The sequence below is a fragment of the Mytilus edulis genome, chromosome 2 (assembly GCF_963676685.1).
Source record: "Mytilus edulis chromosome 2, xbMytEdul2.2, whole genome shotgun sequence".
NCBI classification, from domain to species: Eukaryota; Metazoa; Mollusca; class Bivalvia; order Mytilida; family Mytilidae; genus Mytilus; species Mytilus edulis.
The window spans coordinates 81857021-81882241 of NC_092345.1; the positions used below are offsets into that span (position 1 = coordinate 81857021).

The 25221-nt window shown below is 32.1% G+C and overlaps 3 protein-coding genes across 3 annotated transcripts; 2 read left to right on the forward strand and 1 right to left on the reverse strand.

The window, feature by feature from the left end:
* Positions 1-450: 450 nt before the first annotated feature.
* Positions 451-7605, reverse strand: LOC139513137 (alpha-aspartyl dipeptidase-like). The gene is made up of 8 exons (XM_071301368.1): positions 7443-7605; positions 6499-6587; positions 5323-5397; positions 3956-4035; positions 3277-3450; positions 1752-1811; positions 1085-1167; positions 451-588 (listed from the first exon to the last, which is right to left on the reverse strand). The coding sequence occupies exons 1-8, from the start codon at positions 7532-7534 to the stop codon at positions 522-524; spliced, it is 720 nt and encodes a 239-aa protein (XP_071157469.1). The 5' UTR covers positions 7535-7605; the 3' UTR covers positions 451-521.
* A 443-nt stretch (positions 7606-8048) lies between these two features.
* LOC139513136 (torsin-1A-like) lies at positions 8049-10917 on the forward strand. Its single transcript, XM_071301367.1, has 2 exons — positions 8049-8070; positions 9374-10917. Exon 2 carries the CDS (start codon positions 9378-9380, stop codon positions 10734-10736), a length of 1359 nt encoding a protein of 452 aa, XP_071157468.1. The 5' UTR covers positions 8049-8070; positions 9374-9377; the 3' UTR covers positions 10737-10917.
* An 8818-nt stretch (positions 10918-19735) lies between these two features.
* Positions 19736-20077, forward strand: LOC139511040 (ubiquinol-cytochrome c reductase complex assembly factor 2-like). Its single transcript, XM_071297609.1, has one exon. The coding sequence runs from the start codon at positions 19736-19738 to the stop codon at positions 20075-20077; it is 342 nt and encodes a 113-aa protein (XP_071153710.1).
* The last annotated feature ends 5144 nt before the right edge of the window (positions 20078-25221 follow it).

Genomic DNA, 25221 nt, shown 5'->3' on the forward strand with positions numbered 1-25221 from the left:
AAAAAACAAAAAAAAGTCTAAAAAGATATATTTTGAGGTCTTGTCACTAATATTTAGATATGAGTGAAAACTTTCCCCTAAAATGTGTAAAATATACATACATTGTATATCTTCTTTTCTTTTTTTGGGGGGTGGGGGGAGGTTGGTTAAGCTTTGCTATTATCTATTTTGTTCAAAAAAAGAAAGAAATGACCATTTAAATCACATATGACTTCTTAGTGACATCACAAGTTGACTTTTGGAACTAAAGTATCAAAATTATATGAACTTTTTTCAATTAAATATACATAAATTTGAATGGCTCAACTATTTTCTATTACACAGAGGTATACTACAATTGACTTCATTTATTTACAATTTCAGGTTCCAAATAGTTGCTCTAATTTCATACCTCCTTCTTTAAAAGGAACAGTATTGAGAAGTTTGACAATACAAAATAAAAGTAACCAATACCATATATATTTTTATTACAAACACGCCTAGATTTTCTGAACCTAATTTAACAGTTATCTTGTTTAACATCACAATGAAGACTGTAACAGAAATGACATATCTGATCCAACTTTATACTCCACTGGATCTTTTCCTCTGAAAAAATAAATATATATAAAAGATCATTATCATTTGGAACAGCTTATGGTTAAGGAAGATCATTGGTATATATTTCATCAGATAGAATTTTCTTATACTCTGTCAGAATATAGATTTTCCCATGATTTTCCAAAAAATTTAATAAAAAGTGTGGGTCAATCTGCAGTTTTTCAAACTACCAATCGTGCAAAAATTCTTTCTTGTGAATCAAAAAAAATTTATGAGATAAAATTTTTAAAATGAAAAAATAAAAGATAGGTTATAAAATATGACTTAAAGAAAATATATGACATAACAAGCAACTGTGCAAAAGTGAAAGTAAGTAGTACGTGTTTAATGAGGAAAAATTCTGGAAATACAAGTGAAATTAATGAATGAAAGCTATTACTAAAAGAATTATTGTCAGTATAATCCTGGCACAACAACATGTAACGATCTTCATGCTGAAACAATGTATCTTGCATACAAAAAAAAAACCTGTTTTATTATGTACCTGACAAAAAGTTTGGCATCTGTTTTTCCCAGCAGTGTGGCTTTTTTATCCTCTACAAGTAACATGCATCCTTCACGTAACCCCTTAAAAATGATTAACACATATTACTATAATACTTCAAAATGCAGAAATTATTAAGTTTAGTATTTACATTCATATTGAAAAATCAAATTCAAAATACTGAAGCCCTTTTCACAATAAATCTTAAGTGTAAAATTTATCGTAAGTCTAAAATATTCAACTAAATATTTTTATTGTAAGATTAATTTTACACTTAAGATTTTTTTGTGAAAAGGGCTACTAGATTGTGCATTCAAATAGTCAGTTGAATTCATAAAGGCTCATCAGTATGGATAGTATTCATGTTTTCCAAAGTAAGATAATTATATGGGTAAACCAGTGGGAAAGTGATCTTACAAGCTTATTGATAACAACAATATTTTAAAGGAAAATAAAAACTACAGAATGTAGTGTCAGGGTGGTTGTGATAATAACAACATGCCAACTACAACATAAAGAAGAAATCATACAAGGATAGAAAATAAGTAAATGTGGTTTTTTTAAATCACTTCCCTTCTTCTAATTTATTTAAAAATCTATCAGTTGTTCTAATGGACTTCTGATACTAATAACTTATGAAAACTGGTTCCTAACAAAATAAGTTTACCAAAACTGGAGGAGAATCTTCATATTCGTGGAATTGTTTAATTCTTTGTTCTCTAGTCTCCTGAAATGAAAATAAGTTCACATTTAAGGTGGTACCTAACACTACAGGGAGATAACTCTGTAAAGTCAGCTAAACGTTTTAATTACGTTGTGTTGTAAAGGGAATAATAAGCTTCACAAAGATCAAAATTGGTGTTTGTCAAACTGCTATATAACCAGTGTAATTTTTCTGACAAAACAATTGGTTCACATTTTTTGAAATTTTTATATTTTTGTTAAAGGGTCAAAGTAAATAAGTTGTCAAAATTTTATCAAAATTAAAGTTATTAAACGAGCCAAATTAATTTTAGTGAAAGTGTTAGGTACCACCTTAAAACCTTTCATCTTTTGTTGTCTGGCAAAACTATACAATGAATAAATCTGCAACAAGGCAATAGTTTAACTGTTTTAAAAAAAAAGCTGAGACGATAATTTCATGGAAGGCTACTTTCAAATCCAATAACAAATAAACTCATCATAGATACCAGGATTAAATGTTGTATATATACCAGATGCGTGTTTCATCTACAAAAGACTCATCAGTGACACTCTATTCCAAAAAAGTTAAAAAGGACAAACAAAGTATGAAGTTGAAGAGCATAAAAATATAGTATATATACCAATACACATAATAAACAGTGCCTATGAAGTTGAAGAGCATTGATGACCAAAATTCCTAAAAGTTTTGCTAATACAGCTAAGGTTACCTCTTCCTGAGGTAGAAAAGCCTTAGTATTTCAAAAATTTAAAAAGTTTTGTAAACAGTTAATTTATTGATATAACCACATCAATGATAATTCATCTCAGCACAGAAGTACTGTTTACTGGGCTTGTGATACCCTCGGGGAATTAATGTTTATTTATGAAAATTTAATAAAAATATGAAAAAACAGACTTAAATGTTCCATAATCAAAAATCAATAGTTATAAATGAAATGCTTTTTTCAATAGTCTCAAAAATTAAAGGGTTGTATTGTGTTTGATAGATATCTATAGCAGAACTGTCTGTGCAATCTTAAAACTTTTCTGAATATTAGAAAGATAATATGTTAATTAACAAATGGGAACCATCCCCTTGTGATTTTTGTAAAGAGTTCTTTAACAATGAGCATGTCAACACTTACTTTTACTAATTTACATGTTTTTTTTCAAAATATACAATGACAACATACTCTTATCTAAATATTAGAAAAATAAAAAAAAAATAAGAACCAAGCAAAACTACATAAAACTCCATTTTTTTGTGTAATGCTTACAAAATATAATTTGTCTGTCCAGAAGGTAGTTTATATTTTTTTAAATGACAAGATATATATACACCAGTTTATTACAAAGTATAACAACAAATGATCATACATATATGTTGTTTATATATATATGTACTCCAATACTAATTTAATAAGTTTATTTATAACAGAATCCTATGTTCACATTATATCCATTGATATTGTAAATTATCAGTATCTCTGATTGGAGTCAATACCTACACCCATATGTGTATTATTAGCATCTGGTTCCATGTAGTGTGGATTGATGTTAAAGGGTACCAGTTTGAGGGCATCAAATGATGGTGGATAAACTATTGGCATATCATTTGTTGTCTTGATGCTGTCTGTTGCTACATTACTTCCAGCACTAGACCCTATATATGGTATGCCATCCTACAAACAAAGAGTATATCAATGAGGGTCTTCATTGGGTTTAAGGAATAAATTTTTAAAAAATATAGGTAATCTATCATAGAATAGTGAAAACCATAACAATACAATAAAGTATCCATGGATGCCCCAATGGGCACTATCATTTTTATGTTCAGTGGACCTTGAAATTGGGGTAAAAACTCTTATTTGGCATTACAATTAGAAAGATCATATATTAGGGAACATGGAACTAAGTTTCAAGTTATTAGACTTCAATTTCATCAAAAACTACCTTGACCAAAAACTTTACTGGGACATAAAATCAGGCATAAACAGTCAGGTTTTCTTAGTACCGGTATCAAAATAAAAAACAGTCAAACAGCATTTAAAATTGGTACTTTAAATTTTTTAAATTACACTATAATATTAAAGTACACTATAGTAACAAAATCAAATACAGTCATCAGCATTTAAAGCTGTTACTTAAAAATAAAATTAAAGTGCACTATGTCTATAAATTCCTTACCTCTAAAACTCTATTTCTGATTGCTTCCACAATTTTTTCATCATAAAGTGTCTTCAAAAGTCGGAATGTATTACCCCCACCTGTTGGTAAAGAACAAAAATAAATACAAATAAAAGTTAATATATCCAAAAGAATTTGTTCCAATAGGAAATTGAAATACCAAAAATAATAGTTCTATTTTTAAAAGGAATTTCTTTTTTTAAGAGACTTTAATTCATGAAACAAATATATTTTATCATAGAGGTATACTATCCAGAAAAAAGAAAGGTTTCTCTAAAGGAAAATAATTTAGAAAAAAAATTGTATTCATTACATGGCATGACTCCTGGATGGTTAAATCAGCAATATTGAAAAAATGCTATTAACTTGGAAATCATGATGGTGCTTCACATCTCTTTTTAGCAAGTTAATTATATAAAAAGTTCAGTTATTAAGTGTATATTATAATGGATTTGAACTTCCTAAGTTAATCAATAACTAATGTTTCTTGCATGTTCTGAGCATTCTAAGAACTACTACTACAAGGAAGGTAGTAATAAGTTTTTGGTAGTAAATATAAGATAAAGGAATATATTATTGCGAACCCAATTGAACCTTTCCATAGATTCACCTGATAGTTACGTGTCCATTTAAAATTTTGGCAGTTCTATTGTCCCATCTAATAAATACAACAGGTATTGTTCTCTGTATAGTTTATTCACTCAGACCTTTAAATTTCTTCTAAGAGAAATCTATCACTCATTGATTAATCTACCTGAGTAAAAAATTAACTGCTAAATTAGATGGAAATAACTTGTTTACTATTTATAAAAAACTGTATATGAGTTTGAATGTATTATATTTTCAATCTGTTGAATGCAAACACTGATTCAAACATTAATAAAAGTTGATTTCTGACAAAAAATCAACATTATTCCTATTTCGAAAAAAAAAATTGATAAAAAAAACCTAAAAATGTTGATGTTTATATATTAAGACCTTCTAAAAAGTATTCTATAACTAAACAAAAACTAAAAGATGCAAATTTTCATACGAACAACACTTTTTTTTTTTAAAACAAACTTTTTATGATTAAATTATTATTTATTTTGGACAAATTAAAAAAAAAATATTTTAATAAACATCAAATCACAGGCATTTTTGTTTATGTGAAACATGCAATTTCCATCAATTTAGCAGATAACTTTTTACTCTGGTAGATTAATCAATGAGTGATAGATTTCTCTTAGAAGAAATTTAAAGGTCTGAGGGAATAAACTATACAGAGAACAATACCTGTTGTATTTGTTCAATTGGAAAAAGTTTAAATGGACAGGTAGTTATCAGGTGAATCTATGGAAATGTTCAATTTGGTTCACAATAAATACCAATAAATATGGCTTGAGCTTGATTTACTGCTCCTAAAGCATCTGGCTGTTGGTGAATACTTTGTACATCATATCCTGGAGGTAGAAAAAACAATACGATTTTAGTGGGAAAAGAAAGATGTGGGTATATATCAATGTGACAGCAACCCTAAAACACAATAATACTAGAAAAACTCTTAAATGTACATGTATATGTATATATCAGGGGTATCTGATTAAATGTACATGCGGGAATTTCTCGCTACATTGAAGACCTGTTGGTGACCATCTGCTGTTGTTTTTTATTTGGTCGGGTTGTTGTCTCTTTGACACATTCCCCATTTCCATTCTCAATTTTATGTATATGTATATATCAGGGGTATCTGATTAAATGTACATGTATATGTATATATCAGGGGTATCTGATTAAATGTACATGTATATGTATATATCAGGGGTATCTGATTAAATGTACATGTAAATGTATATATCAGGGGTATCTGATTAAATGTACATGTATATATATATATATATCAGGGGTATCTGATTAAATGTACATGTATATGTATATATCAGGGGTATCTGATTAAATGTACATGTATATGTATATATCAGGGGTATCTGATTAAATGTACATGTATATGTATATATCAGGGGTATCTGATAAAATGTACATGTATATGTATATATATCAGGGGTCATGTATATATATATATCAGTGATATCTGATTAAATGTACATATATATATATATATATCAGGGGTATATGATTCAAATAGAAATCAAAAGTGCTAGTTCACTGAGGCCTCAATTGGATGAGAGTCTAAACATACCATTTTTTTCTTGTGAATCGGTTTTGCTAAGTGTGTCATAACTCTTATATGGTTTCACTGATGAGCATTCACTAAAGTATACAGTATACATTCATATTTATAAAGCATTAATATAAACATTTACACACAGACAAGATTTATTTTGAAAAGTCTTCTTATTCTTAAATTCTTAATTACTGAAAATGTTAGTTATTGGGACATTGGTAGATTCTTCAAATGGACAGATTTATTTTGCAATGTAACAAAAAAACATTGCACTTTTCATGTTTTTTCAAATGCATGTACAAGAGTTGGAATAATTCATGTTATTATTTTGGCTGTAGTCAATACTCTTATGCTCTTTCTCCTTCCATTAAATTTTTACCAAAAGATGTGAATGCTTCCTTAGCCTTTCCAGCATACCAATCTCTGTCATGAAGTGCATATGGAACAAACAACACAGTTTTAACTTTGCTACAAAGAGAAGGAAAAAACAATATTATTTCTGATTTAGGCAGCAAGAATCCCCTTTGAATTGAATTCTGCAACTTATTATGAATAACTGAACTGAAAAGATTACACTTTAAAACTACAAATACAGATTTTCAATCTATTAAAAGATAGAATTTTCATACCTTCACAATCACTCCAAATGACTTGGACAAAAAACTGTTTATCAATTTATTTAGGACTGTAGTGAGATCTGTGAATAATCTCAATATCTTTTCTAACATTGATTTTGTTTTGAATATTGTCCACCAGAATATGTTACATACATCATGTACATATTTGTACACCTTTATAGTATAAAAAATTTATAATTTTGGCATTGCACAAGTTCGTCCTTTTTCTCAGACTGTTTTTGACATCTTCGTACTTAATATTCTGGAGAACATAATTGAATTATTAGTGAAGAAAAGGCTTCAGTGCTACATAGGTACAATTAACAGTGGCGGATCCAGCCATTTTAAAAGGGGGGGGGGGGGGTTCCCAACCCAGAGTAAAGGGGGGGGTTCCAGCTATATGCTCCCATTCAAATGCATTGATCGGCCAAAAAAAAAGGGGGTTCCAACCCCCGGAAACCCCCCCCCCCCCCCCCTTCAGGATCCGCGCCTGATTAAGTTATATTTATGCAAATTGTATGAGCTTTAATAAATTCTCTCAAAACTAGGTAAGATATGCACTGCAGTGTTGAAAACCCCCAAAAAACAGCGATACACAATACTGAAATCCCTTGGGCTACCTTATTAAATGCCTATGGTTGAGTCTGAATTCTACTTTCACTTTGTTTTTTTTTGTACAATTTTTAACACTTATAATTGTATTTACTCAGAGAGAAATTGTTTTATCTGTTCTTTACAATGTCCTAGATATCCTCCGTCATATAATGTTGAATTGGATATCAACAATAATCGCCTCATGACAAAAGAATAAGTTAAAACTTAGTGGGTGTAAAGAATCAACTGAATTGAGTTACGCCCCCTTTAGTGAGACTTCCGCTTTCACTTTCACTTAACTACGGCGGGAACAAACTATCAGTCTATAATTTGGTGGTATTAATTAGGTATTTACTGGCATAAGAAAACTAAATCTCCAGTATAAATGGTTTCATTTTCACCAGTGGTACGATGAAAAAAAAACTCGGGGTTGTGTGAACATGACACGTTTACAAATATTGTATTTGCCCATATCATGCTAGTCCAAATAATTATGACGTCTGGCAAGGCTATTTTATTTATTTTTTCTGGGACGCCTTCCTACAACGTCCCAGAAAAAAAAAATAGCCTTGCCAGACGTCATAATTATTTGGACTAATATCATGCCATCTGTTTATCTGAGCTTGAGACTGATCATGGACGGATCCATGAGGAGGTGCCCCCCCCCCCCTTTTCGTTGAAAAATTTGGTTAATTCTATAGGGAATCATTGAAGCATGACTGGAGCGGGCTCCCTCTTAGGTAAGTCAAATTGAGTTGATGGATCAATAAATGTTCGATTATTACAATAATATCGAAAATAAAATAACACCTACCTAGAATTTCCTTTTTTAATGTTAATTTTATCCGAATTTGAATCGTAGAGGTAACGTATTAACCTCCAGTTTGTAAGTTTTCCTTTGTATGACATCACGTTTAGCCATGACGTCTTTGCGCAAAAATCATTCATGAAGTTTCGCGGAATTTGTTTGTTTGTCAAATTTATACATTTTTTCAAGCTTTAACATATCATTTCTTTTTGTAATGCATTAGAATCTGAATAACAGTACTGAAGTTGAAGAGTTGCCACTGTCAATTTTGATTTGATGTTATCAAATATCCATTTTAATGTCTCCGCTATGCATCCCCAGTAAAACAGCATTTGCGACCGTCAAATCGACAATTGACAATGGCATTACTCTTCAACTACAGTACTGTCATTCCTTATTTGTCCGGAAGATATTTACTATGAAAAACACCTTATTGCTATTCCCACTTTCTTGCTTGAACTTTTGACGTCGTACAACAGAGGGGCATTATGTTTTCTGGTCTGTTCATCCGTCTGTATCCGTCTGTCTGTCCTGTTTCAGGTTAAAGTTTTTGGTCAAGGTAGTTTTTGATGAAGTTAAAGTCATATCAACTTATAACTTAGTACACTTGTTCCCTATGATACAATCTTTCTACTTTTAATGCCAAATAAGATTTTTGATCCCAATTTCACGGTCCACTTAACATAGAAAATGAAAGTGCAAGTTTCAGGTTAAAGGTTTTGGTCAAGGTTGTTTTTGAGGAATATGAAGTCCAATCAACTGGAAACTTATTACACATGTTCCTTATGATATGATCTTTCTAATTTAAATGCCAAATTTGATTTTTATCCCACTTTCAAGGTCCACTGAATATAGAAAATGCTAGTGCTAGTGGGGCATCCGTGTACTTTAGAAACATTCTTGTTCTTTGTGCGTCAGATGTTTTCTATTAGGATGTGAAGAACTTTTGTGATGATCAGTAATGGATGACAAAATAGTGATAAGGTGTCCACAGATGTGAAAAAGTGTCCTTCAAACAAGAAAACTAACTGCCTGATTGATGTACAACACAACAAAAGCAAACAACAATTAAAGGATACTGACTTGGGACACTTTGTTCATTTGAAATGGCAGCATTGTTAAGTTGTCCATTTAACATGTTTAAAAAAAAAAGAAGCCTTTACCATATTTTTCTGTCTAATTTGAATAGATTGATACAAACAAAATGTTATATTCTGTATTGTATTTTGTTGCAGGAAAATGGATGAAGAACCTATGGAGATGTCTCCTGATGGAAACAGAAATAAAAATTACTACCAAGGATTCCATGATAACAGTAATTCAGATATGGATGTGGACACATCACATGATAGGTCATATTCTTCTCCTTATGTTAATAACTTTTCTTTTCATAATATGAGTGCTACTATATCAACTTCATCTCCATATAAAAGTGAGTCTAAGTACTTTCATCAGGCAGGAGAGTCAGTAAAGCCATTAGGAATGAGACCACTTATAGTACCAAAAAAGAATCAAGAAAAAAAAATAAGCAATCTACATAAAGATGAAAATTTGAACACTCTTCTATCAGAATCAAATAAACTTATAAAATCATCTTTAGAGAAAAAAAAATCTAGATCTAAGAGTAAAGAAATGTCTCCTAGAGAAAAACGTGTAAACAGACGAAAATCTGGAAATCAGTATGATGGACGAAGAAAGTTTTATGGATGGTTGTTCCTGGCTGTTTTATTTGCACTTCTTTCAACATTCATAGTAATCCATCAGAAATGTCATATACATATGGATGTAAATAAATTTGAACATGTGTTTGATGAAAATGTATTTGGTCAGCATATTGCCAAACATGCTTTGACAACAACACTTAGAAATATTTCTTTACGAATGCAGAATGACACAAAATTGTCAACCAACCCTCTTGTTTTTTCTTTTCATGGTTGGACAGGAGTTGGCAAAAATTTTGTGACCAAACAGTTTCTCTATGGCTTTGATAATGCTAGAGTGACAACTTTCCTTATTCCTCTTCATTTTCCTCATAACTCACAGGACAAGGAATATAAAATAAATATTCAGAAATGGGTGAAAGGAAACATAACTTTGTGTTATGTAAATATGTTTGTTTTCGATGAAATGGATAAAGCAACACCTGGTCTCTTAGAAGGGCTCCTTTCTGTCATGAAAGATATTCAGAGAATTGAAATGGAAAAAACATGGATTATATTTTTATTCTTAAGCAATTCTAGAGGTCATCAAATTAATAATTACCTTTTCACAGAAATGAAATCTGGGAAAAAACGAAATGATATCACCTTTGAGGAAATTCTTCCTGTTTTGACTAATCTTGATTCCAGTGATGAGTGGTATAAAGACTTCCATAAGCAGGGTTTGATTCATACATTTGTACCTTTTCTTCCACTTAATAAATATCATGTCCACCAGTGCATTGAAAAAGATATAATCAAGAAGGGGAGCCGACCTACCACAGAATTAATAAACAGTATCTCAGAAGAAATGCATTATATTCAGCCAGTAGCAGATCATGTTCCGTACTCTTTGACAGGATGTAAAAGGGTTTCAGACAAAGTGGACATTCATATTTAAATTTCTGTGATAAACTGATGTTCATATATATATATATATATGTCATGTATTTATAAAATGTAAAATTTTTCATATCGGTTTATAAAATATGATGCATTTATTTGCAATTGAAATTAATGATTAAGGACTAGAAAATGTGGATTTTTTGTTTGATTGTAATATGAATAATAGATGAAAAATATTTGATATTCTTTAATTATTTCCAAACTAAGAAAATGAGATATTAAAAAAAAAGGAGATGTGGTATGATTGCTAATGAGACAATCATCAACCTGAGTTCAAATGAAAGTGAATGTAAGAAATTAAAGTCCACTGTACTGCTTTCAAAATTAAGGAATAAACTTACAGTTTATTCATTATGAAAGGCTCTGACACGAAAATCGTGAAACAATTGAAACAAGAAAAAACTAGTGGCCTTATTTATAACAAATTAATTAACTAAAAACAATTATGAACCAATGACAACCACTATCAGAACTACAGACTCCTGACTTGGGACAGGTGTTAAAGAATGTGATAGGGTTAAACATTTTTGTGAGTGCTCAACTTTTCCCCAATCTGGGATAGTGGTGTAAAAGCACAACATAAGAATAAACTAAAAATTAGTTGCAATTGGCTAATCTTAAAAGATTGGTACACCTAACATAAGAACATAAGACACACATTAAGAAGAACCAAAGTAAGAGTACTTGCAGTTGCTGAAAGCTAGTTCATAGCAAATTACAACTAGTAGATAAAAAAAATTGTCCCAGATTATAGCATCAACTAGTAAACATGCAACAGATTTAATGTAATGATGTCATAAACACTTGACCTTGTACATTGCCAAATTTAAAGTCAACAGTTTATAATAATTGATAGGATGAAGGATCATGAGTTCTAACTTTTTCAATGGCTATTTTTGCAATATCTTATACATATACTGTCACCAGTAAAAAGTAACTTTTAAGCTACCATAGCTAGATGTATCAGTTTTTGTTCATCGATCATTCTTTTTAATTATTCGTTTCATATATTTGTTGATAAGTACCACGACACAGTTGGTCCTCAATGCTTATGGTACTAAGTACCATTGTTAGTGGATTGTTAGTTTTTTATGGTCCCACTCTCACTGGCATGTTCATCCCTGATGAAACAACTGCCAGTGGACTTACATCCTGATGGTACCAGTAACACAGTAACTCTTAATAGTTGATACCAATGCTAGTCAACTGTAAGTCTGATGGTACAACTGTAAGTTAACTGTTAACATGATGGTACCATTGCTAGTGAATTGTTAATCTTATGATACCACTGCTAGTGAACTGTAAATAGTTGGTACCAATGCTAGTAAAGTGTAAGTCTGATGGTACAACTGTAAGTGAACTTAATATGATGATACCACTACTAGTCTGATAGTTCAACGCTACGGCTAGTGAACTGACAAACTGATGGTACTACTGCTAGTGAACTGTTAATCTGATGGTACCACTGCTAGTGAACTGTTAATCTGATGGTACCACTGCTAGTGAACTGATATAGTTGGTACCAATGCTAGTGAACTAAGTCTGATGGTACAACTGCTAGTGAACTGTTAATCCGATAGCACCACTGCTAGTGAACTGTAAATAGTTGGTACCAATGTTAGTGAACTGTAAGTCTGGTGGTACAACTGTAAGTGAACTGTTAATATGATGGTCCCATTGCTAGTCTGATAGTTCACCGCTACGGTTAGTGAACTGATAAACTGATGGTACCACTGCTAGTGAACTGTTAATATGATGGTACCACTACTAGTGAACTGTTAATAGTTGGTACCAATGCTAGTGAACTGTATGTCTGATGGTACCACTGCTAGTGAACTGTTAATATGATGGTACCACTTCTAGTGGACTGATATAGTTGGTACCAATGCTAGTGAACTAAGTCTGATGGTACAACTGCTAGTGAACTGTTAATCCGATAGTACCACTGCTAGTGAACTGTAAATAGTTGGTACCAATGTTAGTGAACTGTATGTCTGATGGTACAACTGTAAGTGAACTGTTAATATGATGGTACCACTTCTAGTGGACTGATACTTCACCGCTACGGTTAGTGAACTGATAAACTGATGGTACCATTGCTAGTGAACTGTTAATCTGATGATACCACTACTAGTGAACTGTTAATAGTTGGTACCAATGCTAGTGAACTGTATGTCTGATGGTACCACTGCTAGTGAACTGTTAATATGATGGTACCACTTCTAGTGGACTGATAGTTCACCGCTACGGCTAGTGAACTGATAAACTGATGGTACCACTGCTAGTGATCTTTTTATCTGATGGCACAACTGCTAGTGAACTGTTAATCGGATGGTTCCACTGCTAGTAAACTGTTAATAGTTGGTACAGCTGTTATTGAACTGTTAATATGATGGTACCACTGCTAGTCTGGTGGTACATCGCTACAGTTAGTGAACTGTTAAACTGATAGTACCACTGTTAATAGTTGGTACCAATGCTAGTGAACTGTAAGTCTGATGGTACAACTGTAAGTTAACTGTTAGTCTTATGGTACATCTGCTAGTTAACTGTAAATCTGATGGTACCACTGCTAGTGAACTATAAGTCTGATGGTACTACTGATAGTTCACTGCTACGGCTAATGAACTGATAAACTGATGGTACCATTTCAAGTGAACTGTTAATCTGATGGTATCACTGCTAGTGAACTGTTTTAAAATAGTTGGTACCAATGCTAGTGAACTGTAAGTCTGATGGTACAACTGCTAGTAAACTGTTAATCTGATGGTACCACTGCTAGTGAACTGTTAATAGTTGGAACCCATGCTAGCTGACCGTAAGTCTGATGGTGCAACTGGTAGTGAACTGTAAATCTGATAGTACCACTGCTAGTGAACTGTTAATAGTTGGTACCAATGCTAGTGAACTGTTAATAGTTGGTACCAATGCTAGTGAACTGTAAGTCTGATGGTACCACTGCTAGTGAACTGGTAATCTGATGGTACCACTTGTTCACTGCTACGGCTAGTGAACTGATAAACTGATGGTACCATTTCAAGTGAACTGTTAATCTGATGGTATCACTGCTAGTGAACTGTTAATAGTTGGTACCAATGCTAGTGAACTGTAAGTCTGATGGTACAACTGCTAGTAAACTGATAATCTGATGGTACCACTGCTAGTGAACTGTTAATAGTGTGTACCCATGCTAGCTGACTGTAAGTCTGATGGTGCAACTGCTAGTGAACTGTAAATCTGATAGTGCCACTGCTAGTGAACTGTTGATAGTTGGTACCAATGCTAGTGAACTGTAAGTCTGATTGTACCACTAGTTCACTGCTACGGCTAGTGAACTGATAAACTGATGGTACCATTTCAAGTGAACTGTTAATCTGATGGCATCACTGCTAGTGAATTGTTAATAGTTGGTACCAATGCTAGTGAACTGTAAGTCTGATGGTGCAACTGCTAGTGAACTGTAAATCAGATAGTACCACTGCTAGTGAACTGTTAATGGTACCAATTCTAGTGAACTGTAAGTCTGATGGTACCACTGCTTGGGAACTGGTAATCTGATGGTAGCACTAGTTCACTGCTACGGCTAGTGAACTGATAAACTGATGGTACCTCTGCTAGTGAACTGTTGATTTGATGGTACCACTGCTAGTGATCTGTTAATAGTTGGTACCAATGCTAGTGAACTGTAAGTCTGATGGTACCACTGCTAGTGAACTGTTGATTTGATGGTACCACTGCTAGTGATCTGTTAATAGTTGGTACCAATGCTAGTGAACTGTAAGTCTGATGGTACCACTGCTAGTGAACTGGTAATCTAATTGTATCACTGCTAGTGATCTGGTAATATAATGGTACCACTGCTAGTGAACTGTTAATAGTTGAAATCAATGCTAGTGGACTATAAGGCTGATGGTAAAACTGGTAATGAACTGTTAATATGATGGTATCACTGCTAGTGGACTGCTAGTCTGATAGTTCACCGCTACGGCTAGTGAACTGATAAAACTGATGGTACCACTGCTTGTGAACTGTTAATCTGATGGTACCATTGCTATTGATCTGATAATAGTTGGTGCCAATGCTAGTGAACTGTTAATAGTTGGTACCAATGCTAGTGAACTGTAAGTCTGATGGTACCACTGCTAGTAAATTGTTAATCTGATGCTACCACTGTTAGTGAACTGTTAATAGTTGGTACTAATGGTAATGGTTAATTTGATGGTATTACTGCTAATGGACTGCTAGTCTGTCTGTCCGGCGTAAACATGTCGCACCGTAACTTGAAAACGACTTACCCAAATTTCATGAAACTTAATATAGTTGTTTCTTATTATGGTCAAATGATCTGTATACTTTTTGGTGAAAATAAGATTTACACTTTTTGAGTTACGGCATTTTGTAACTAAAACAGGGGGGGGTGTTTTTTTTCACCTGTCGCACCGTATCTCAAAAACTTTTCTTGATTATTGCTTAAAACTTTACACACTTCTTAGTTATAGTAATCTTAATATCTGTATACTTTTTGGTGATGATTCAAAATTTCATTTTTGTGTTATTGAGTATTTTGTAAAAAAGGGGGAGGTTTTTTTTACATATCGCGCTGTATCTCAAAAACAATTTATGATTATTGCTTAAAACTTTACACACTTCTTTGTTATATTAATCTAAAGATCTGTATGCTTTTTGTTGATGCTTCAAAATTTCATTTTTGAGTTATTGAGTATTTTGTAAAAACGGGGGAGGGGTTTTTTACATGTCGTGCCATATCTCAAAAACAATTTATGATTATTGCTTAAAACTTTACACACTTCTTTGTTATTTCAATCTTAAGATCTGTATACTTTTTGGTGATGACTTAAAATTTTATTTTTGAGTTATTGAGTATTTTGTAAAAAAGGGGATGGTTGCTTTTTTTTACATGTCACGCCATATCTTAAAAGCAATTTATGATTATTGCTTGAAACTGTACACACTTATATTAATCTAAAGATCTGTATTCTTTTTGGTTTAATTCAAAATTTTATTTTAGTGGTATTTAGTTTTTTGTAAAAAAAAAAAACAGGTGCTCCGCAGGGGGCAGCTTTATACGAACGCAGAGGTCGAACCCTGAACAGTTGGGGCAAGTATGGACAAAACATTCAAGCGTGATACAGCTCTGAATTTGGATTGTGATCAAATTTTTTACATTACATGGTTTTTTTTTACACAAAACAAATGTCAAGATTTTACAAATCAATTAAAGATTTCTTCTTCAAACTTTTTAAATCTAAAATTAAATAGTTGACACAGCAAAGGTTTCTGACACAGAATGAATGTAGTCTAATGAACTTAAATTTTTTTTGCCTTTGAGCAATTCACTATGCTGTTGAATATTAATCCTCTCAAAAAAATGTTTGAAGAAATTTTCTTTTTATTTATGAAATCTGAAATGAGAAAAATTTAAACCCCCCCCCCTTTTTTTTCACATCCCCGTTTCCCTTTTTCCAAAACTGATATCAATTCAAATTTCTAATGGAGTTTGCAACAATAACTACCCTTTTAAATACATCCTAAAATATTAAAATGTAAAATAAAGTGCTTGTTATCACTGAATGGTAAAGATTGGTTGGTAGTAAGAGTGAATATACATTGTTTATTGTATAAAACAATAAAAAAAACTTCATCAGCAACATTTTATATTGGCAAATTTCCAATGAAGTTATTTACATAAAGTTATTGGCAAATAAAAATAGAAAATGACATCATAGTCATGTCTGGCAAATGTCCAACATACATTATCTAAAAACATTTTAGATAAGATAAGGAAAAAAAGCTTCATCAGCAACATTTTATATTGGCAAATTTCCAATGAAGTTATTTACATAAAGTTATTGGCAAATAAAAATAGAAAATGACATCATAGTCATGTCTGGCAAATTTCCAACATATATTATCAACTACTATTCTATACAAAGAAAGATAACTCCAATTGAAAATTAATTGCTATTGCACAATATTGTGCAATTAGATATTTCTTGCTATTGTGCAATACTGTGCAATTGAAAATTTCTTGCTATTGCACAATACTTGATATGGAATCCTGAACTTGAAAACTGGGCCCATAATCAAAAATCAAAGTACATGTTTAGATAAAGCATATCAAATAAGCCCAATAATTTAATTTTTGTTAAAATCAAACTTAGTTTAATTTTGGACCCTTTGGACCTTAATGTAGACCAATTTGAAAACTGGACCAAAAATTAAGAATCTACATACACAGTTAGATTTGGCATATCAAAGAACCCATTTATTCAATTTTTGATGAAATCAAACAAAGTTTAATTTTGGACCCCCATTTGGACCAACTTGAAAACTAGGCCAATAATTAAAAATCTAAGTACATTTTTAAATTCAGCAGATCAAAGAACCCCAAGGATTCAATTTTTGTTAAAATCAAACTAAGTTTAATTTTGGACCCTTTGGACCTTAATGTAGACCAATTTGAAAATGGGACCAAAAATTAAGAATCTACATACATAGTTAGATTCGGCATATCAAAGAACCCCAATTATTCAATTTTTGATGAAATCGCACAAAGTTCAATTTTGGACCCTTTGGGCCCCTTATTCCTAAACTGTTGGGACCATAACTCCCAAAATCAAACCCAACCATCCTTTTATGGTCATAAACCTTGTGTTTAAATTTCATAGATTTCTATTTACTTATACTTAAGTTATTGTGCGAAAACCAAGAATAATGCTTATTTGGGCCCTTTTTTGGCCCCTAATTCCTAAACTGTTAGAACCAAAACTCCCAAAATCAATCCCAACCTTCCTTTTGTGATCATAAACCTTGTGTCAAAATTTCATAGATTTCTATTCACTTAAACTAAAGTTATAGTGCGAAAACCAAGAAAATGCTTATTTGGGCCCTTTTTGGCCCCTAATTCCTAAAATGTTGGAACCAAAACTCCCAAAATCAATCCCAATCTTCCTTTTGTGGTCATAAACCTTGTGTTAAAATTTCATTGATTTCTATTCACTTTTACTAAAGTTAGAGTGCGAAAACTAAAAGTATTCGGACGACGACGACGACGACGACGCCAACGTGATAGCAATATACGACCAAAAAATTAAAATTTTTGCGGTCGTATAAAAACAGGGTTGGGGGGGGGGGGGGGGTTCACAATTCCCGTCGCGTCTCAAAAACAATAAATGGCTATTGCTTAATACTTTCTCAGAGACTATTTATGATTATTGCATAATCTTCCACACAAGACGTCGGGCGTATCATGCGCTCATGGCGCAGCTGTTTATTTGTTCAGTCAGTACATTGAATTAGATTTAACATTTTTAATTAAAGGAACAGCCTATTTTTAAGAGGAATTGATAAGATATTGATTCCTGAATGGTCCAAAACAACCAAAATGGCATGTCCCTAGACCGCCTGTTCAACATTCATACTACGAAAAGCATCAAAATGTCCACTACGTAACATGAGTTGTACCTTCATATGTTAAGTACTGTCTAATCTTTATCGATAAAAAATGGTTCTCCAATTCAGAAAAAAAAAAATAGATCTTTCTAGTATATAAAGTAAACCTTGAAACTGGAATGTCTATAGGACACATTTAAAATTGCAACAAGACAGTTGAAGATGTGTGTTTAGAAGCAGTTTCGTAGTGGACTAATGTTCCCTACGAAACAGTAAACAAATTATGAAAATAATATCATTTTAAAGAGTATTTAAGATTCCACTTTTTGTTTGCAAACGCGTCTATAATAGAGGTATTCAATATAACTCTTGAATTAAATTATAGACAAGTTGATTTTCCATGTTTTAAGGTCTAAAAGTCACGCTTTTATTGAAAAACGCCCATCTAGGTCAAACATGTCAATTTGTCAATACATTACAGTCACAATAACTGAATTAGTAACAACATGAGCATCATTTAAGAATTTGGAAGTGTTTTTAAATTAAGTTAATGAAATATATTAAATGCATGCCAATTTAATAAAATTTATTATTCTGCAGTAGTCAATATACGCATGTGCAAACAAATTTTATTGGATATATATAGAGCATGGGTTTTTTTCACAAAGCAGAAGAAGCACGTCATATTAGAATTGCAGATAACTGAAAATCTAGATTGGGGCTTAAACTGATCAGACATTGACCGGGACAACCAGTACATGTAATAGCTACAAAGCCCGGGACAGCCGATAAGTGACCCGCCCCGACGTTTCCAGGCTTATAGCGGTAAACGTCATAAAGAGAAAACGTCGATGTAAAGTAACGTAATCGGGGCACCTGTTATTGAATGTCCATATCTATATCATGCGGTAAATTAAAGTTTCTTTTCTTTATGACTTGGAAACTGAATTAAAATTATTCAATTGTTTAGTTATTAAAGCTACAATAACATTTTGATTACTGAATAAAAAAAAATGACCCCCCTTAAGGCTTTCCAAAAAATATAATAGATGAATATATATATCTGTGAAAATAACAAAGATAACCAGTATTCTATTATTTCGAAGAATCTAGCAAAACTTCTCTTTGTGTTCAGAAAATTTATGTACTTCATGCAAATGCAACAAAACTCATTTTGTCCCTGGTATCTCCATTATATAGCTATTCACATAAATATAAATATCGAAATATCGTGAGTTAAAGGCCTTATGCAAATTCCCACTAATGAAGAGCTTTAAGAGAGAGAAACCCCTATTTGTACTCATTGTGTCTTTTGTTTTGTTTTCTGTTATGTTTTTTTCCCCCCGTTTTTGAAGCGTAAGCTCTGTTTGATTGCTCAGACTTAACTGTTCTTTTTGTTTTTTCCCGGAATAAATCCGCATTTAATACCGATAATGAGCTTGAAATTAGTTTTATACTGTTACTGTACGTGTACAAATGCAACGTTGTTGCGGAATGACTAGACCGTAAATCAGTTTAATCAAGGTTACGAAACAGAAAATAACATTTTTGGATACCAAACCACAACTCAGTATCTTTACAATGGCATCTCGATATAAATTGTTCCTCAGACTTTGCTCAGAATGGCCAGTTGATATATCGAAGACGGATCGTGATCTAGGTACATATATTCGAAAAGTTGTAGGTGAACGATTCAAACTTGGAGAAGCCTCACAGATCGACGAAAAGGATTGTAAAAGACAATATGATGCACTACAAAAAATAAACACAGACTATTATAAAACGAAATATGAGATCACACTAAGGAAAGGATCTACCGGTTTGTCAGCAGATGAATTGCATGATCATTTATCCACACAATCTATGGAAGCAATGTCGAGAGAGGAAGGGATATTCACAAGAATGAAAAAATCCTTGGAGTAGGATATATATTAATGTAGCATGTTATCAGTCTCAAGTCGATAAACTATATGGACAGGAGTATTTATATTTCAAAGAAAGTGCATTAGGCCTTGGCCTTCTGTAGTTGTGATCTTTAGCATACATGTAAGCTTGAATAACATTTTAACTGTTTAATGTAAGATGCTTTGATGGTGATTCTGATCAAACCTTCATGTGTTCTACTCAGCATGATTAATGCATTTTGTGAAAATAAAAATCATCTTAAACATGTTAAATTTTTGCTGTGTTCCTGTCCATTTACAACCATGATCATATTTAAAGCAGACCGGTGATACCAGATGTTCATCATTCTAGTCACTTATTTCAGTTTAATATTCATATGCTGATCCATGGGGAAACCTCCCCCCCCCCCTTTTCGCCAGAAAAATCTTGTTGATTATATAGGGAATCACTGGAGCAGGACTGGAGCACCCCCTTACTTCATTAAGGTCATTCAGCCCTCCCTCCCCACCTTTTCTTGATACACCACTCATGTTCACTGCCCATACATTAATGATTATTTAGATATATGTACATGTAGCTAAGGATAGTTATATAAATTAAATGTTTTTTAATGATTTTCACAGAAACTCATAAAATTGTTGGAAGTTTTTTTTTCATAAACATTTATTATTATGATATACATATATATGCATGTAGATCCATATCTACTTATATACATGCTCTGTACAATGTATGTAAGCATAATTTTGTTGTCCTCCATTAAATTTTCAAAATTCTTCTTTTTAGTCCCCATCCAACAAAGTCGAAGGAGACTTTAGGTTTGCACTCTGTCCGTCTGTCTGTCCATCTGTCAGTCCGGCAAATCAGTTTTCCACACTTTTTTTCTTTGTTCTTGAAGATATTGATATTTAGTTTAAAGTTTAATCATGACAAGTTAAAGATAAAGTTCAAATTTTGTTTTGGTCTGATGATTTAGGTCAGAGTTATGGTCCATATCTAATGTTAGAGTACATGTATGCTAAACCATATTTCTGTACAAAGGGAGATAACTTATTTTTTTAAATAAATTCTTTGGTAGATTGTTTGAATTTTTTGCAGGTTTGTTTGTTATTTTGTATAAACTAATTTTCTGAATGCTACATGTATATATATATTAAAAAAAATATGAAGTGAAATCCTTTAATTAAATAATAATCTACTTTTATTAAGGTATATATTTCATAACATTACATTAAGTAGATAAGTTACAAATCTATATTAGATTGTGACAAATTGTCAAATGAAAGAAAATATATTTGGAATTATATGTTATATTTGATTTCAACGTGAAAAATTAATTGTATTACATTATATCTACATGTAATTTTAGAGAACTAATTATAATAATCATATCTTATGTTTTCCACACTTTTTTTCATCATGCTTGAAGATATTGATTGATAATTGGTATATAGTTTTATCATGACAAGTTACAGATCAAGTTTAAATTTTTGTTTGGGTCTGATAATTTAATTTTTGTGCAGAGTTATGGTTCTTGGACTTGAAAAATTCACTCATACAATCAGTTTTCAATTCTGTTTTTAGTCACAGTCAACATGGCCAAAATTACAACATAGCGGTAAAATTTAAGATTTGTTTATTTTAATATCTGGATAAACCCCTACAAGTTGAGAAAAGACTGGATGTTGAGATGTTTCTGCTGTTCATTCTGTTAAAAGAGTTCTTATTGGTGTTATAGCTTTTAATTGACAAAATAATTTTCATATTCATAATAGAAATCAAATAGTTGAAGTGGTCAGTTGACTCTTTATTGTCTATTTAATATCTTGAGTCATTAAAAGTACATTTAATAAGAAATTGAAAATGCGACAATTATTACCTATACAAAACCATCAGAAAAGCCCCAAAATAAAAATAATTGCCCTAACATTTATATGATTTTTGACAAATTTTCCTGTCTTTGTCCATTATCTTAAAAAAAAAACTGAGAGATAAAAATTGTGTAAACAGTAAAAATGATCTGTAATACAAAATCTACAGAATTAAAAAGAAGCAGATACATGACTGAACATATTGAATGACTTTTTATAGGAGTTATTGCCCTTAAATTATGTTTTATCTGTTATCTTGAAAACTATAAAAAGTTAGCAGAAACTATTAACAGCAAAATTTTCAGCAACACAACATACATAAATAAAACATTCCTGTATGACCAAAACAATTGCAGACTCCTTACATGAGTATTCACTGTTAAATGATGCCGATTATTGAAATTGTTCAATATAGCCTTTTTTTGTGCTAATGTGGCATAAAGCAACCAACAATCAATCAATCAATTGAAATTGTTTTAGAGTTTTCTGCAAAAATGCCAATGTGATTGGAATCACTGGTTGAATCATTATTAGAGTTATTGCCCTTTAATGATGATTTTTATGGCCCATTTATGAGCATTATGTTTTCTGGTATGTGAGTCCATTCGTCCGTCCATTCGTTCATTCGTCCCTCCAATCGTTCGTTCGTCCATCCGTATGTTCTGCTCCAGGTTGAAGTTTTTGGTCAAGGTAGTTTTTAATGAATTTGAAATCCAATCATATTGAAACCAAATACACATGTTCTGTATGATATGATCTTACTAATTCTAATGCCAAATTAGAGTTTTTGTCAAGCCTGCAACTTTTGTTGCAGAAAGCTCAACATAGGGATAGTGATCCTGCGGCGGCGTTAGCTCACTTTTTAAAAGCTTTATATTTTAGAAGGTGGAAGACCTGGATGCTTCATACTTTGTATATAGATGCTTCATGTTACGAAGTTTCCGTCAGTCACATGTCCAATGTCCTTGACCTCATTTTCATGGTTCAGTGTTCACTTGAAAAAAAAGTTCAAATTTTTTGTAATGTTGAATTCTCTTTTATTATAAGTAATAGGATAACTATATTTGATATGTGCGTACCTTGCAAGGTCCTCATGTCTGTCAGACAGTTTTCACTTGACCTCGACCTCATTTCATGGATCAGTGAACAAGGTTAAGTTTTGGTGGTCAAGTCCATATCTCAGATACTATAAGCAATAGGGCTAGCATATTCGGTGTATGGAAGGACTGTAAGGTGTACATGTCCAACTGGCAGGTGTCATCTGACCTTAACCTCATTTTCATGGTTCAGTGGTTATAGTTAAATTTTTGTGTTTTGGTCTGTTTTTCTCATACTATATGCAATAGGTCTACTATATTTGTTGTATGGAATGATTTTAAGGTGTACATGTCTAGCGGGCAGATGTCATGTGACCTTGACTTCATTTTCATGGTTCAGTGGTCAAAGTTAAGTTTTTGAGTTTTGGTCTTTTTATCTAATACTATATGCCATAGGTCAACTATATTTGGTGTATGGAAATATTTTATGATCTTTATGTCAGTCGCGCAGGTTTTATTTGACCGTGACCTCATTTTCACGGTTCATTGCACAGTGTTAAGTTTTTGTGTTTTGGTCTATTTTTCTTAAACTATAAGTAATGGGTCAACTATACATGTTGTATAGAAGCATTTTTAGCTGTACATATCTGCCTGGCATGGTTCATCTGACCTTGTCCTCATTTTCAAGGTTCATTGGTCTTTGTTTAGTTATCTTGGTTAATATTAAGTTTATGTGACAGTTGTAATAAAGCTTAGCTTTATACTTAAGACTATCAACATAATATCAATGATTAGTTTAGAAGGCGAGACATTTCAGCGTGTGCACTCTTGTTATTCCACTTTCACGGTCCACTGAACATTATTGTTAAGACTTATTTTCGTGTGTTTGACTATTTTAAAATTAAAATTGCAAAAACGTCAACACTCGGGTAGAAACTTAAACTAACTGTGAAAGAAAAATAACCAATGATACAAGATCTACATTTTGTATAAAATTACCAAACTGGTGCTTGAATATAGGAGTTATTGCCCTTACTTTGTAATTTGAGACTAATTTTTCCTGTGTATATATCTTGAAAACTAACAAATAGGAAGAAGCTATATGCCATATAATTTACCCTCATTTTTCATGAGATAGACCCTTGAATTTTAAGAGTCAATATAGGATGAACGGATCATATAAACCGGAGGGAAAATATGATACAAGCCCAAACGAAAAAATATAAACAAGCTAAATTGAAAAGAGGGGGGGCAAGGGGTTTAACTGTTATGCTGTTATGGGGCAATTTAATTCTTTGTTATCTGTTATTTTGAAAATATATTTGCTGTTAGCTGTTATTGTCTTATTCATTGTTAGCTGTTATTGGGCTTTTAGTTTTTTTGTTATCTGTTATTGTGATAATGGATTTGCTGTTAACTGTTATTGAAAATTGGAATGTTAGCATTTTTTTGACAGCCAATATTCGGTAGAAATTGAAGATCATTGGACATTGGGGTCTACCAGTCCACTAGTAATATGTTGGTCCCGTATTCGGAGAAGGATTCCATTAACATATACCCATTACAGAAGTGAGGTCCAGGACAATTCCAGTATATATCTTATGATTATCCTTTGTAATAAATTCCATTTTATTTGGATAGATATAGGAAGATGTGGTGTGAGTGCCAATGAGACAACTCTCCATACAAATAACAATTTAAAAAGTAAACCATTATATGTTAAAGTACGGCCTTCAACATGTATTTAGAATTATCTTATTTTTTTTTTGTATGAGGATAATGTTCCTTGTTTCCCGTACCAACATATTAAAGCAGAACAATTGTTAATATGACAAAAAGGAAAACATATGGCCAGGAATATCTGACAAGCATCTCAATTAAGGACTAGGTCCTTACTACCAGTTAACCTTTTATATAATATGGTACATTGACTCAGCTCTGGGATTCTTTTCAAAGCAGAACCAAACACATTGTACAATGAAAATTCCAATCATGTACTGGGCACCGAAGCAGCACATAGCTCATTACAAACAAAGATGTGTTTCGTCTTCAAGCCATTGCTCCCCTACTAAACTATGTATTCTACTTACTAGTACACTTGGTCCAATCAATAGCCTGATAAAAAATTGAGCCTTTGAAAATAATAAGTTACTTTTGGAGTGTCAAAATTGGTTCGAGGTACTTGATAAATTGCATGCTTTTTTAATTGGTGCTTTTGATTTTTCTACCCTATATACTGACCACTTTGCCTCAT

Coding starts and splice junctions, on each gene's coding strand:
- LOC139513137 (XM_071301368.1), bottom strand. CDS start 7,534: ATGAGGCGATTATTGTTGATATCCAATTCAACATTATATGACGGAGGA. Junction 5,398..6,498: donor GGAAGCATTCACATCTTTTG/GTAAAAATTTAA, acceptor TTCTACCTCCAG/GATATGATGTACAAAGTATT. Junction 4,036..5,322: donor AGCTCAAGCCATATTTATTG/GTATTTATTGTG, acceptor CTTTACCAACAG/GTGGGGGTAATACATTCCGA.
- LOC139513136 (XM_071301367.1), top strand. CDS start 9,378: ATGGATGAAGAACCTATGGAGATGTCTCCTGATGGAAACAGAAATAAA.
- LOC139511040 (XM_071297609.1), top strand. CDS start 19,736: ATGGCATCTCGATATAAATTGTTCCTCAGACTTTGCTCAGAATGGCCA.